Below are 16,820 nucleotides of genomic sequence, written 5' to 3'. Positions count from 1 at the left end.
ATCATTTTTAATTATATAATCATTTTCATTCCTATATTATTAAACTATGTTAATTTTTCTTTTAGTATAGGTTAATTATAGTCATTTTAGTATCTACGATTTTAATTGTTTAAACAATTTATATTCCTTTTGTGCATTTATTCGGTCGATTTTGAATTGCTGAATCATTTTCTATTGCTTAACAATTTATTTAAGTTAATTAAGTAATGTGCATGAATGGGAGATGCTTGTGAAGGACTTTCATCTTGTTACATTATAGAAAAAGAAAGGAAAAAAAAAGAGAAAATTTAGAGGAATCCTGATATAGTATCCCGATTATTATCTGTTTAGAACTGGTTCCACCCAATTCCGAATCGACTCAAACAGACCCGAGAAATATTCATATAATGTATAATATATATTAAATAAATTATATAATATAAATATAATATATAATATATATTAAATATATTTATTTATTATAATGGGATCTATCGGGTCAAACCCGATTATCCTGAGAATTGATCGGCTCGATTTTGAATTTGAAAGTTACAGACCCTATCAGGTTTGGTTCTATTCTGGGTTCTCAATATTTTCTATCGAGTAGGTTCCAGTTCTAACTGGTCCCGGCCCATACCCAATTCGTTGACAGCCTTACTCCGGTAGCAGCTAGTGTGCTACCTTTGCAATCTTTACTGTCAAATCAAACGAGGACATTACATATGGTAAAACCGAATCCATTTGCATTTTTGCAACTGTTATCTTTTATATTTACTCCCTATGAATATGCAATTATCATAAACAAACATAATCTTAAAGGTATATTTTGTTGTACCTACATCTGATGACAATTTTCCCTTGCCCCTATATATATATATATATTAAATATTTATTATTTTATATATGATATCATTTATATTATTTATATTATATATTAAAATATTATTTATATTTTAAAATTTTCCTTTATTTTAAATAAATCTGTTTTTTTTTCTAAAAACTGTTAATTAACAAATTTTAAAGATGTTGGTTGCCATGGGGAATTCATCTCCATTGGAGATCGGGGATGGAGAATAACTTTTATCTTTAATAGGAGGAATAGGGTCGGAGACAGGGAATATGGTCCATGCCCCAAACCTGTCCGTTGCCATTCCTAATCTTTGGCATTAGAAAATTGTTGCATATGTGGCTCTACAGATACTTAACACAAGAAAACTCAGAAAAATATTTTATAAGAATTTTCTTTTGAAAATTGGGACAAAAGTTTTATTTTTACATGATAGCTAAACTTCATTTGATACCGCATAAGCCAAATAGTAAAAAAATGCTTTATGTATCTTTGTTGTGGCATAAACATCAAAATAACATTTCATCCGTTGAATGGCCCTCACACACTCTAGAAAAAAAAAAAAGAAACGTTTTCTTAATAAACAGTTAAATCAAACAAAAATTGGAACTCCATTGAAAGGAATGCCCTTTGTATATATCAGTACTAAACTGATGCTGTGGCAATGCAATGAATGACCATTTGAGATTGTGCGGGTAAGAGTACAGAATTCCATATTTGGGGCCAACATAATCCACCGACAAAAAAAAAAAAAAAGCCAAATTTATCGAAACACCGAGTTACATGGATAATATATCTTATGGGATGACAAGTAGACCTGATCATGGGCCGGGCTCGGTCCGGGCTTTTACTGTGTATTAACAAATTTTTTTAAGGCTCGAGTCCGAGTCCGGCCCGACCATCGGGCCTACAATTTGGGCCCGAGCCCGGCCCTCATAAAAAGCCCGAAGCCCGAGCCTGGGCCCGGGCCCGAAATTTAGCCTATATTATTATTATTATTAATGTTGAAGCAGCTGAATAAAGAGAGAGATAGATTGAAATTATAAAGAAAAGAATAAAATATATATATTAAATTATAAATATATATTTTAATAAATATTATATTATTTATATATTTTATATAATATATAAAATACATATTATATATTTTATAAAATATATAATACTGAGTCGGGCCGGGCTTTTTTGACAAATCCCGAACCTGGCCCGAAACACAGTCGGGCTTACTGTGTTAAGCCCGAGGTCAGGCCCGCGGGCCTAATTATATGACCAAGCCCGGCCAGAGTGCGGGCCGGGCCAGGCCGGGCCGTCGGGCTACCCGGCCCATGAACAGGTCTAATGACAAAGGGACGAAAAACAAATTCCAGCTTTTAAGCTAATTCATGTCGATGTCTGGCTACCCCAAGACGAGAGTTTACATCTGCGCCCCACAAACGCCCCATAAAGGGGCATCCCACAACGTCCACAGCACATCCCTGCCGTGTGTTGGGACCGATGATGACATCATAAGACTGGTACTGTCATTGAGAGATGTTGAATGTGCTGTGGGAAGTTGTGGGGTGCAGATTTGAACTCCCCCAATGGGTGTCTCCATGGTTCATGGTCCTACCGTGTAGACTCCAAACTAGCTAACAAGAGTTGCTATACACGGAATTAGTGTATGATTAGAAGTCTGTTTATATAATCTTGCCGAGTCCCTGTAGTCTTCATAACTCGGACTCCGAACTTATCTAGGATTTGTTTCGATTCCTAATTGGCCAAGGACAAGTAGATCAAGGTCTATAAATAGATGTGGTAACTTTAGGGTCTTTAACTTGCTTCAGTACTCTCTTAATCCTTCTTTCCATCTCCTCTCCAACTTCTCTCGCTCGCCAATGGCTTCCAGTCTCCATCTTCTCTCCATTTTGTTTCTTCTCTTCCTCTCATCGTTCTGTGTCTCACCTATCTTGGGTACTGCTGTTACTGCCGCTGCTCATCGTGTGGGAGGAGGAATAATACCAATCGAGAAGATCAAGAATGCTCTCTCGAAAGCCAATTTCTTTACCATGTCCTTGACTCTGGACATGGCTCTCAACACCATGATCCCATCTGAGTTCTTCAACAGCAACCATAAAACCATCACCATATTCTGCCCCTCGGACAGAGCGTTCATGTCTCCAGGCTTCAAATACGCAGGCCCTCCCTTGACCTTGCTGAGATACCACGTTGCACTGGGGAAGTTGGACAGGGAGGCTTTGGATTCATCGAAGCTGCACTGGTCTAAGGTGGAAACCTTGCTTACTGGGCATCCTCTCGTTGTCACTTCAGTGAATGGACGGGCATCCATCAATGGCGTCAAAATCACACATTGGAATCTATACAATGATGGGCACGCCATTGTTCATGGCGTGGAGGATTTCTTTGATCCTGCTTTTCAGACTATTTGGTTTCCTCAGTATGATGGTGGAGTTCCGATCAACAATGACGAGTTCGTTACCCGGGGATCAACAAACGTGGTGGATTTTCTTCTTAAGCTGATAGAGTGATGGTTGTGCAGATTTGCCGCCTTTTGGGTTAATCTTTCTTTCATAGTTTCTTATTGTACTGTTTCTGTTTCTTTTCTGTCATTGATGTAAAGAGTTCTTGACTGATACGTTCCCTTGGGATGTGGTTACGTTGTGTGTTCTACATGGTTGTTTATTACTGTTTCATCATTATCATAATTATTGTGTTCTTCTGTAACATTTGTGAAAAAAACCAGTGATTTTCTTCGACTTCCACTTTCATTTTCTAATTTTCTAATTGTTTGAATTGTTGATCGATTCCCAAGTTGCTAACAGGCTCTCGTGGGGGGTTTCTTCAGTTCCTGATCATATAACGCTTTGCGGTTTGTGTAATCAATGATGGGGTTCACGACGGTAATAAATTCATGGACCGTATAGTAAAATGTGCGGGCCCATGTATCTTATTACTGTGGTGGAACTTTATCATTCGTTTTAGAGTCCGCTAAACTGTCAAAACGTTCAGCTAAATCTTTGCCTGTTTTAATTAAAAGTAAAATCACTATCTAAAACAATCGTTCCTTTTTTACTGCATCTCGCTTGACCACATGGTCTAAGTGCAACGTTCGACTATGATACTCGTAAAAGATTGTAAAAAGCGGTAACCAATCAGGCGCTTATTCATCAAATTAATTGGGAGGGGCGGGGAGATGAATGATCAAACCCCTTTTGGTATCATGTGTGTCTGTTTGTTTTTTCTAATTCAAAAATATTTATCATACTAGAGCCTGTGTTCATCATTACCAACATGACACCACTGGCTATACCCGACATGTCAGGCCATAAAAAAAGAGCAAGGTTTGTAAAACCAAACTAGACAATGAACCGTTCAAGGTTCCAGTTTCTGGGTGGAATGGTCTGACCGTTCGAATTGAACGGATGGAGACTGTTTTAACAAAAAAAAAAATTTACCCTATCAGCACATGGAAGCTGCTAGACTTTAATCGGAAACTCTAGTACTTATCCTTAAACAAGTATTCATAAACACACTTAATAGTAATTTGGCCCATTTTAAATGGTTTGCTTACAGAACTACACTAATTTATCCTATATTTTCTTTTAGGTTTGAGGCTATGTGGTGTCTTGATCCAGATATCAATGAAATAGTTAAGAAAGGATGGGAAGTTGAGGTTCATGGTTCGAGAGCCTATCAATTTAATAGAAAAAGAGATAATTTGGTGAGAGAGCTTAGGCTCTGGAATAAAAACCACTTTGGGAATATTAGGAAAAAAAGATGGTATTCTTAAGGATTTACTTGATGTCCAAAAAAAGTTGGAGGTAGATCCCAACAATCTAGCTCTTTTGAATCATGAAAGTGCTTTACACAAATTTCTTAATAACATCTTGATCCAAGAAGAGGTTTCCTGGGCTCAAAAATCTAGGGTTGAGTGGTTGAATTTGGGGAAAAAATAATAAATTCTTTCATACTGTTGCTACAATCCGAAGGAACAAAAATAACATTTGTAGAATTAAAGATGAGAATGGTGATTGGATTGAGAAGGGAGATTTAACTAAGGAGTTCTTCAGGAGAAAATTTGAGGAGTGTTTCAAGTCTTAAGGGGTTAGAGATGTTGATAACTTTATATAAAATACTAGTTACAAGGCTACTGAGGAGATTAACAATAATTTAACTAAAGAAGTTACAAATGAGGAAATTTTTAATACCCTAGATTCCATGAAGGAACTCAATGCCCCAAGCACTGATGGACCTAGTGTCATGTTTTTTAAGAGATTTTGGAGCATTATTGGAGATATGGTCTGTAGGACTATAAAGAGATAGAGCTGCAGGGAGACGAACTCCTAGATCAGTTAGGAGGGACTGCAACCAAAGTAATTCAGTGGTGGTATTGGCAAGAGAATGCAACTCAGCCTCCGTACTTGATCGTGCAACGATTTGTTGCTTCTTGGCACTCTAGATGACAAGGTGAGAGCCAAGATAGATGCAATAAACACCAGTAGATCGTCGGTCATTGGGGCAACCAGCCTAATCTACATCTAGGAAGGCAGTGAGATGGACAAATGACTAGGAAGAGAAGAACAACACATGGTTTAAGGTGTGTATGAGATACCAAAGAATGTGTTTGACTGCTACCCAGTGTTCGTCGTGGGATTTTGCAAAAACCGACAAGCCTTGTTAACTGTGAAGCTAATGTCAGGTCGGGTGAGAGTAAGGTATTGCAGACCTCCAACAATACTCCTATACTGAGAGGGGTCAGAGAGAGGTGAGCCATGGAGTATTGAGATCTTAGTAGATGCCGCCATTGGAGTAGAGAGAGGCTTCACACCATCAAGTCTAGCACGATGAAGAAGGTCAATAATATATTGGCGTTGGCAAAGATAGAGTCTAGTCACATCTCTATGGGCTTCAATTCCTAAGAAATAATGTAGAGCTCCAAGGTCCTTAAGTTGGAAGGTACATCCCAGGCTAGTAACCAAGGATTGTATGAGAGCTGGAGAAGTTCTAGTAAGTATCACATCATCTACATATAGAGACAAATAAACACGATGGTCATCGCGAGAGTAAATGAAGAGAGAAGGATCGCAACGTGAAGTGCAAAAGCCTAGCTCGACAAGTTTAGTGTTGAGCCGGGAGAACCAAGCCTGTGGAGCTTGTCGAAGCCCATAAAGGGCTTTTGATAGTTTGCACACATGAGAAGGGTGATCAACATCTTCAAAACCCTTAGGTTGCTACATATAAATGTCTTTAGTGACAAGCCCATTGAGGAAGGCATTGTCGAAATCCAGTTGGTGAACATCCCACTGGCAGGAGACCGGAAGAGACAGGATAGTGCGTATGGTGGTTGGTTTAATGACAGGGCTGACGGTGTCAGAAAAATCAACTCCTGGTATTTGAGTGAAGCCTTGAATGACCAACCGAGCTTTATAGAGATCCATAGACCCATTTGGTTTTCTTTTAACTTTATATACCCACTTAGATCCAACCACATTCATGGAAGGTTGATATGGTACAAGGTCCTAAGTTCCGTTGTTAACGAGAGCCTGAAATTCTTTGGAAATCGCATCACACCAATGGCGATGTTTGGAGGTTTCAGAGTAAGAAGTGGGTTTGCACTTAGTAGCAGCAACGAAAGCATTAAAATAGAGAGGAAGAGGGTACTGAGTTGCAAGAGAAGCAGATGATAAAGTTGTGGAACTCATGGATCGGGTGACCATAGAATGAGTGTGCCCGACAGAAGCAGGAATTGGTTAAGTGGTGTCTAATAGATCTTGAACCAGTCGTGTCCATGGGCGAGCATGGGGTGAGGAGTTGCAGTCGTCCGATTTGGGATCTAAGGTCATAGTAGCAGATTCGGGACCCCGAGATGTAGAGTTATAGCTCCGAGACGGGTTCTGAAGCCACAATATCAAATCCAGGTGATGACACCGGAGAAGAAGGAGAATGTGAATTGTTGACTGAATTGTTGACCAATGCCAATGTTGGAATCTCTTGTGGAGTTGTACAAATTGGAAGCCGTGAGACACCATCTGTATTTGGAGCATGAGGTGATGCCGGTGGCGGCAAACCCGAAAAATACCGTTCATCAAAGATAACATGTCAACTAATATATATATACAACCAATATTAACATTATAGCAATGATAACCTCTATGAGAGGAGCTGTAACCTAGAAAGATGCAAAGAGAAGACTTGAATTCCATCTTGTGACGATTATATGGTTACAGAAAGGGGTAACACGCACAATCAAAGGTGCGAAGAAGAGAGTAATTTGGTGTCCGACCAAATAAAACTTAATAGGGAGACTTGCTTTTGAGAGTCGGTGTGGGAAGGCGATTGATAAGAAAAACCGTAGTTTCAGCAACATCGGACCAAAAAATCTGAGGGAGAGAGGAGGACGCCAATAAGGTAAGGGTGGACTTTATTGCATGTCGATGCTTCTGTTCAACAGTTCTGTTTTGCTCATAAGTGTGTGGGCAGGCGATCTGATGTCCAATGCCTTGTGAGTCGGGATACTGTGAGAGCCATTGGTATTCTCCTCCCCAATCGGATTGAAAAAAATTATTTTTTACATCAAATAAATTCTCACATGCCTTTTAAACTTAAGAAAAATGTCAAATACATCAGATTTTTGACGCATTGGAAAAGTCCAAAAAAATTTGGAGAAAGCATTTACAAATAACACATAGTATATGGAACCACTATTAGAAGCAATTGAGGCTGGTCTCTATACATCTGAATAAATTAATTCTAATGGATGACTATAAGAAGTAGACAAAGTTGAAAGTGGAAGACGATGACTCTTTCCTAGTTGACATGCATTGCAAACTTGTGAGCTAAACGAGCCACTTTACAGAAGACTGAATTGTGAAAGGACATGTTGAACAATTTTGATGGAGAAATGTCCAAATTGATGGTGCCAGATTCGAACTGATGCCTTTTCACCAACAAATGCAGCACTACCTGATAATGTAGAAGAACTAATGGTTGTTGAAGTAAGAAACTGATAGAGTCTACCTTTATTGGGTCCTTGGAGTAAAATACTCCCCGTATGGTCCTTCAAGAGAAAATGAGAGGGATGAAATTCAAAAATAACATTGTTATTCTTGGTAAACTTGCTAACGGAAAGAAGATTTATCGTAATTGACGGAACATGATAAATAACTTCTAGAGAAAAATTATGATCACCATGAGAATAAATAGAAGAACTAATATTTTTTATTTGCAAGCCTGCGCCATTACTGATTTTTACTTGATTAGACCCACCATAGTTTGACCGAATCTGAAGGTTGTCCAGTTCTGAGGTGATGTGATGTGTTGCCACTGAGTCCGGATACCGGACCGGATCAAACTGTGATGAGTTACCAATGTGAAAGGCAGCTTGTTCAGTAGTAGGATTCGATGCAGATTGTTGGTCACCACTAAGGAAAGAAATATCAAATCGGCGACAACACTTCCAAACCCTATGGCCGAGAATTTTGCATAACCGACAAATAATGGTGTTACTGTGCCCTTTATTGTGTCCTGAGCCATTAGTGTGATTACCATGACCGCCTCTGCCTCGCCCACGCTAGGAGTTATTGTGCGGCTGCTGGGAATGATTCTTGTTGCTATTTGAAGCAAGATTGGTAGATGCACTATCATCTATCTTAGTGTATTGATTCTCTTGGAGCCAATATTCATGGTTAAGCACTTGGCCAACAACATTAGAAATTCTTAATTTATCAAAATCATATCGGTTAGTAATAGTAGTAATAATTGATTCATATTCAAGTCCAAGTCCACCCAAAATAAAAAGAACAAGATCCTGTTTTAAAATATGTTCAGAAACGACTGGAAGATTGTTAGCAATACCTTTGACTTTTTGGACGTATTCAGAGATAAAAAGAATACCTTTCTTGAGACTTTGAAGTTGTATCCTACATTGGAGAATTTTAGATCTAAAGTGCAAATCAAATGAGTCTTTTAACGCACCCCATACTTCGGCTGATGAAGACATACCTACAACTTGAGCGAGTTTGCCTTCTTGAGGGAAGAAACTATTTAGCTGAGTACCAATTGATCCAACTGGTACCAATGATCAAACGCTGGGTTGAAGGTTTTCTTTGTCAGATCCTTTGGATCATCAATCTCTTCAAGAGGTGCAGGAGTTTTACTTTCAACATTTCCCATGAGTTTGAGTTCTGAGAATGAGAAGAAGTTGTGTGCGCCATAGGAGTTTGTTGTCACTGTTCAACTTGATGGGCAAGTAATGAGTGATGTTATGCATTGATGCTGGTGCTCCTGGAGTCACGGCTGAAGACAATGACCCTAGGCTATTGATCCTTCCTTCGGTTGAGCTATTGATTGAAGCTATGATGAATTGGCTCTAATACCATGTTAGAAAAAGATAAAAACCTGAATTGTGTGAATGATTCAAATTAATAGGTTAATCGAACCTTGATGTATTTATAGATGACTAAATATAATTATTAGAGTTTGTGTACAACACTAAGTCAGGAGATAAGTTTAAGTTACAATATAACTCTATCTAATAGAGAGTCTTATCATGATAAGGGAGAAGTTAGAATTTTAGTAGAAGTCCATTTCAACCAGAAGTCTATCGCATGTATGCGAATGGCCTCTAGTGACGTGGCACTATTATCCTCAACAGTTCTAATATTTTTTTAATATCTGAAAGTTGTAAATGATGATGGTTCCCTCCAAGGTGTACACTCCAAACTAACAAAGAGTTGCTATACACGGAAATAGTGTACGATTAGAAGTCTTCACCAAATTTATCTCGGATTTGTTTGATTCCTAATTGGCCAAGGACAAGTAAACCAATGTCTATAAATAGATGTGATGACTTTAGGGTCTCTAACTTGTATCAGACTGTCATTACTTTCTTAATCATTCTTCCCCTCTCGTCGCCTTCAACTACTTGTCTCGCCAATGGCTTCCAGTCCCCACTCTTCCTCTCATCGTTATGTCTCTCACCTGTCTTGGGTACTGCTGTTACTGCCGCTGCTCATTGTGCCAGAGGAGGAATAATACCAATCAGAAAAAGTAATATATTTAAATAAATTTCAAAAATGGGTTAACTTTTTAAAAATAATACCAGTTAAAAATATTGTTCATCTTCTTCCTCTTGCAATTTATTTATCGGCGCTGCCTTTCGCTGCCGCCAGCCGTCGCCTTCGGCAATGCCTCCGCCACCTCCGCCTTCACCTCCGCCTTCACCTCCGACAACGTTACCGGAGGTGGGCGGAGGCAGAGGTGGCGTCACTGGTGGTCATTCCTCTGCCAAACGCCACCACCTCTTCCCAACTCCGCCTCCGTCTCTAGCAACGCTGCCGGAGGTGGGTGGAGATGGAGGTGGCGGCGACTGCATTGGTGGTCACTCCTCTGTCGTACGCTGCCACCTCCGCCCACTAGCACCACCACCGCCTTTGCCTCCACCCACCTCCGGCAACGTTGCTGAAGACGGAGGCGAAGTTGGGCGGAAGTGGCGGCGTTGGACAGAGGAATGACCACCAGTGCCGCTGCCATCGCCTTTGTCTCCGTCCACCTCCGACGACGTTGGCAGAGGCGGAGGCGAAGGTGGCGGAGATAGGTGGAGGCGTTGCTAGAGGCGGCGGCGAGCGACAGCGTCGGTGAATGGATTGCAAGAAGAACAAGATCAATAGTGTTTTTACAATTTTTGAAATATTTTTAAATATATTATTTTTATTGATACTAAGGGCCAAAAGAGAGGTGATGAATCACCGACTTTGTCCACATGGCCACGTGGCAGATTACAGCTTCCGGTTGGTTATAACCAACCTCAGTGTTCTAACATATTCTGCCCTTGGGACAGAGCATTCATGTCTCTAGGCTTCAAGTACGCAGGCCCTCACTTGTCCTTGCTGAGATACCACGTTGCACTGGAGAAGTTAGACAGGGAGGATTTGGATTCGTCGAAGCTGCACTGGTCTAAGGTTGAAACCTTGCTTTCTGGGCATCCTCTAGTTATCATACATTGGAGTTTATACAATGATGGGCATGCCATTGTTCATGGCGTGGAGGATTTCTTTGTTGGGTGTGGGTCCAGTCCATATGAGGGGTTCATCCCACTTTTATTTGTTTCCATAAAGGAGTCGTATAGTGGAAGCCAAAACTTTTTTTTTTTTTCTGTATTGTTTGGTGATATATGTTAATAACCACCTAACTGAGAAAACAAGTGAGGAGAAAAATAGAGAATCGAGGGTTTTTGGGTTTTTGCAGTTTGTGAAGAAGAGAAGAAGATAGTTGTTTTTCTGCTCTATTCAAGGCCAAGCTCGGAGGTGTTTCTAGCCTGTTCTTGATGATATTAAGTGCTGGAGTTAAGAATCTCACTCCAATTCAAATTTGGTGATTCTTCTTCTTCTACTTCTCAGTTCAGATTTACAACAATTTGGTGAAATTTAAACCTCTGTTTGTGTTGTATCCACTTTGCATTTGATGATGTTAGTGCTGTATTTGTGAGCTAAGGATTATTTCCTTGATGTTTATAAGCCTCTAATTGTAATTAGAGAAGAATATTGTACTCATTAATTTCTGAATTAGTAGAAGACTTTTATGGATCATAGGTCCTATGGGGTTTTGGGGTTTTTGACGTAAAAATTCTGGTGTGCTATTGTGTGGTGACTGTTATTTGTTTTTCTGTTACTTGGCTGAATTATTTACTTGTTATCATTGTTGTTGGCATATCCATTTTCACACACAAACTTAAGGGAAAAATTCTTACTGTCCTAGGGTTGGTTTTACACTCATTTCTGCTACTATAGTATAACTTCCCTAACATTCTTTGATTCTGTTTTTCAGACTATTTGTTTTTCAAACTGTTTGTGTTGTATCCACTTTGCATTTGATGATGTTAGTGCTGTATTTGTGAGCTAAGGATTATTTCCTTGATGTTTATAAGCCTCTAATTGTAACTAGAGAAGAATATTGTACTCATTAATTTCTGAATTAGTAGAAGACTTTTACGGATCATAGGTCCTATGGGGTTTTGGGGTTTTTGACGTAAAAATTCTGGTGTGCTATTGTGTGGTGACTGTTATTTGTTTTTCTGTTACTTGGCTGAATTATTTACTTGTTATCATTGTTGTTGGCATATCCATTTTCACACACAAACTTAAGGGAAAAATTCTTACTGTCCTAGGGTTGGTTTTACACTCATTTCTGCTACTATAGTATAACTTCCCCAACATTCTTTGATTCTGTTTTTCAGACTATTTGTTTTTCAGACTGTTTGTGTTGTATCCACTTTGCATTTGATGATGTTAGTGCTGTATTTGTGAGCTAAGGATTATTTCCTTGATGTTTATAAGCCTCTAATTGTAACTAGAGAAGAATATTGTACTCATTAATTTCTGAATTAGTAGAAGACTTTTACGGATCATAGGTCCTATGGGGTTTTGGGGTTTTTGACGTAAAAATTCTGATGTGCTATTGTGTGGTGACTGTTATTTGTTTTTCTGTTACTTGGCTGAATTATTTACTTGTTATCATTGTTGTTGGCATATCCATTTTCACACACAAACTTAAGGGAAAAATTCTTACTGTCCTAGGGTTGGTTTTACACTCATTTCTGCTACTATAGTATAACTTCCCTAACATTCTTTGATTCTGTTTTTCAGACTATTTGTTTTTCTCAGTATGATGGTAGAGTTCTGACCAATAATAACGAGTCGGTTAACAAGGAATCAACAAACGTGGTGGATTTTCTTCTTGAGCTGATAGAGTGATGGGTTGTGCAGATTGCCGCCTTTGGGTTAATCTTTCCTGGTTTCCTTGTACCGTTTCGGTTTCTTTTCTGTTGTTGATGCAAAGAGTTCTTGACTGATACCTTCCCTGTAATCTGGGTTCTGTATTTTTGATGGTTCTACATGGTTGTTTAACTTCGATTTTTATCTGCTTCTTGTATCATTGTTTGATTTATTGATTCCCAGGCTGCTAAGAGGGTCTTGTGTGGTTTATTCAGTTCTTGTTTATATGCAAAACCGATCATAAGCAAAGCCTTTCTCTCTTTCTGCAAATTTTTTTTTCTCTCACAGTTCTTGATATGCTAGCTACAGAAAGAATTAAATGGATTTAGATTTGAATTCACGAACTGGAAACCATTTAATTTGCAACAACCCCACAGTTAAGCTTGGACACGCCAGCCTCTTGTTAATGTTGGAAGCATATATGAATATGATCTGCCACTTTATTTGCACCACTGGCGTGTCCATATTTAAATGGTGTCTGAAAGGAAGTGCTATACCAAGGTTGCAGAAGATGTTTATTGAGTTCTATGCATGGATTCACAAATACTCCAACAATGGATTCTCTATTTGCTGGGAACTCTTCTCCTTGATTGCCAATTACGTAGCTTAAAATTCCTTTCTGTAATGCAAAAATCAAGTTATGAAGACGGTAGACAACAAAAAAGTTCGTCATTCTTATTATTAATTGAAGCGATGGATTAATTTCAATTATATACGTAATTTCAGAAACAACAAGCTCTTATTGATGGTGATTACCATATAAACTAGCTAGACGATAATTAATGACAGTAAAAACAGTGTACTCGCTCCGATCCCCAAATTCTGTTTCTGTGCCGGTATTTATTAAAAGTAAAAACACTAACTACAACAAACGTTTTATTCTAGTACAAATGTATACCTGGCAATTTACCCATGCGCTATTACATGTTAGGCTGTGTTTGGTTGTAGTGGAATTTTATTTGCATTAGTATAAATGTATGAGAGTGCAAATTTTAAAAATGCAAATTCTGGTGTAATTTTATTTTACTTGTACTGCAATCAAACAAAATAAGTTAAAATTTAAAACAAAAATATGTCAAAATTTACACTGCTATGGTTTTGCATTATACCCATTTGGCTTATAGAAATAGGGGTCTAGAATCAGAATCTGAATGGGCTATTCTGGTTCTGTTTGGTTGGGTGGAATTGGAATCTTATTCCCATTCCAATAGGAATGGTGGAATGACATTCCTGATTCCTCCATTAGAAGGAATGGCCTTTTCCTCTCCCTTCCCTGGGAATGAAAACCATTTCAACTGGTTTCAATTCCTATTCCAATTCCTGTCTGAATCAGATCATTCTGAATCTGATTCTAATTCTGATTCCGGTTTTGACTATAAATCAAATGGATCCTTAATCTTAAAATTGTTTTAGATATATAAAACCAGTTGGTTGTAAACAATATAAACATTAAATAACATGTAGGAAAAAGCATATCTTACTTCCTAAATTACTAAACCCAGCAAGCTATATGTAGGAATTAGGATTCATGATCGTGGGGTTGAGTCCCTTCGGAAGGAGTTGGTGAATTTTTTTTAACCTTGGCTTTCTACATTGTGCTATTCAACTATCAACGTATTTTGTAAAAAAGATTATTGTAAACATTTTTTTTATGTATATAGGTCTAGTATTATTTTTAAGATTTAATTTACTTTTATTTGAATTTTCAAAATGATGAATCATGCTCAAAATAAATGTGATTATCTGAATATCCAGTAGCACAGCAGTATTCAAATTCAATCAACAACCTGACTCCCATGTCACAATGGAATTTCGAATCAAATTCCAGTAGGGGTGGTGTTAAGTTTTTTTTTTTTAGTTTTTGTGCAACCGATAGATAGAAATATCCGACCTGTTTAATTACATAAATATTTCTAGCATTAGAAAACTACTGTAGATGCTTAACAAAAGAAAACACAAAGTGGTTAATAGATCGAGACTTTCCAGAATTTCAGATTTGGACCCAACATAAACATATAAGCAAATCTATGTCAAATCAATCAAATCACCACTGAATTAGCCCAAGTTAATTTATGCCAAAATCCTCCAGGCTCGGCTACTCCATGAAGATCATTTTTTTTCTTTTTTTTTTACAACTGAATTGATGATGTTGATGATAATGATGTATGATGATGGATCTCTCGAGAGTAATTAACAGTAGATGTATACGGTCGATGATTTGGTGACTTTAGGCTTAATTTGGAAGGAGTACAAATATACATATAGACTGAAAAACCTTGTCTTTTGTATTATTTTGTATGTATTTATATAGTATATATTTATATTTGTATTCCTTCCAAACTGAGTCGTATGAATTTATTATAAATTATGATTTATTAGCACACTCTCATTAGAGGATTCTTTTGTATACATATTAACTCTCCCAAAAGTTCTTTCATGATTAATGAACCTATAGAGGATCTGAACTCGGTATAACTGCATGTATCTCGGTTGGATGACTATTGTCGGACAAATAAATCTTTTTTGGGTAGAAGGAAAATACTCAATTTTGAACTTATAATCAAGGTTTAAAGTATTGACACGTATCGGCCCATATTAGCTGATACGTATTATTCTGGGACCTTTCTGGTATGTCTCTACAGTGAGTATATTGGGGGTCTGACTGGTTCAAGGTGTGGAAGAGACCTAAACCGACTTTCTTTTACTAATTACGAAAAAATATAAAAAAAAGTACTAAAAAGATGTATCGATTCGCCCAATACGTCAATGTATCAGGCATATCAATATTTTGAACCTTACTTATAACGAAGTTTTATTAATCCTTAGGCTTTAATTGATATGGAGCTCTGATTCTTCTCTCTGCATCTTGTAGTCCCTTTCCAAGGTGCAAACAGCTAGGCATGAAAACAAGAGATTTGGAATTAGTCATTATATAGATAATAAGTCCAGAAACAAGAAGCTCTTATTGATGCTGACTAATGCTATAAATTAAACTCTTAAACCCTTCTTCTTAATGTTCACAGCAAATATCACAGCGTTTCCCTCCCCCAGGCTCTGTAACGCATGAACAACATGCCTTGCACTCGCCACAAGCTGCTTAGATCGATCAACACAAAAACTTTTACAGTCAGAAGTCAGAACTATATCTTAAACCGAACCACACATAACTTAATTAATAGGAAGAAATTAAAATGATAAAATTAGCCAGTGCTAGTGGAATTAAAAATAAAGTGCATGAGTTGAGTGATGTAGGATGCATTACGGATTGCATATTTTTGGTCTCCCTGAAAATCCATAACGAAGGGAAGGCGAGGTGACCCAGAGCGAACAACTTCAGACGATACTGCCAGCAGAAGCAGGACGAACACTAGATTAACAGCAACCTTCATCTCTTCTAGATCTTCTGTATATTGTAACAACTGAAAGATGAATATGATCGATCAGAGACAACAAGAGAAATAATAAGATGAACAATTAAGTTATTGTCTCCACTCCAATACACATGCAGTATATATAGGATTTCAATACGGGATGATAGATCGATATTAATTCCTTAATGCTAGCTTCAGCCAACCTACGTTACGATTTACCAGCTGGCTACAGAATTTAATCAACCAATCCATTCTGACGCATGACAATTAAACATGAGTCTGAAGAATCCAGTCGATCGACCTAGTGACCTGCCATGCAGGCATGCACAGTACAGTGACATGCTGGCGTGATCAACTCCAAGTCAGGTAGTGATAATGCATGCGTTAAAAAAATATGGAAAATCAGAATATGAAGAATCCACTCCAGATTTGCATTTTGCACAGCACAGTATGAAGAATCCACTCCGGATAAACTTTAATTTAAAAAAAATATGGAAAATCAGAATATGACCTGCCATGAAACCTGCAGGTGCATTCATTGCGATGGAAACCAACCTTGCATGGCCTCGAGAGTCGGGGGATATGCAGATGGTGCAGCAGCAGTTATCTTATGAAAATGGAGAGTGTCTGGCTTAAACTAAGGGATCACTAATTCACTACCATCAGTATATCAAAGGGAATCCGAGGGGTGAAATACTGAAACCCGATTCAGTCCTCACAAAAAAGGGTGTCAATTAAAGCTGTGCAATGGGAATATTTCTCCATGAAAAAGTATAAAAATATGGAGATGTTCATGTAAAAGGCTGTGAACAAAGTATGAGAACTTTGTGAGTATCGAATCCGGTCATGTTAGGG

The 16,820-nt window shown here is 38.1% G+C and overlaps 1 protein-coding gene and 1 long non-coding RNA gene across 2 annotated transcripts; one reads left to right on the top strand and one right to left on the bottom strand.

Annotated features, from left to right (window-relative positions):
• The first annotated feature begins 2,700 nt into the window (after positions 1 to 2,700).
• Positions 2,701 to 3,351, top strand: LOC104592647 (putative fasciclin-like arabinogalactan protein 20). Its single transcript, XM_010252081.1, has one exon. The coding sequence runs from the start codon at positions 2,701 to 2,703 to the stop codon at positions 3,349 to 3,351; it is 651 nt and encodes a 216-aa protein (XP_010250383.1).
• Positions 3,352 to 15,495: 12,144 nt separating this feature from the next.
• LOC148789662 (uncharacterized) lies at positions 15,496 to 16,133 on the bottom strand. The gene is made up of 2 exons (XR_016079680.1): positions 15,857 to 16,133; positions 15,496 to 15,687 (listed from the first exon to the last, which is right to left on the bottom strand). It is a non-coding gene; the product is annotated as an uncharacterized LOC148789662 (long non-coding RNA).
• Positions 16,134 to 16,820: the final 687 nt, after the last annotated feature.

The sequence above is a fragment of the Nelumbo nucifera genome, chromosome 8 (assembly GCF_055504915.1).
Source record: "Nelumbo nucifera cultivar China Antique chromosome 8, China Antique-T2T, whole genome shotgun sequence".
Classification (NCBI taxonomy): domain Eukaryota; kingdom Viridiplantae; phylum Streptophyta; class Magnoliopsida; order Proteales; family Nelumbonaceae; genus Nelumbo; species Nelumbo nucifera.
The sequence above is the reverse complement of the archived record's forward strand: the minus strand, read 5'-3'. Positions and strand labels throughout refer to the sequence as shown.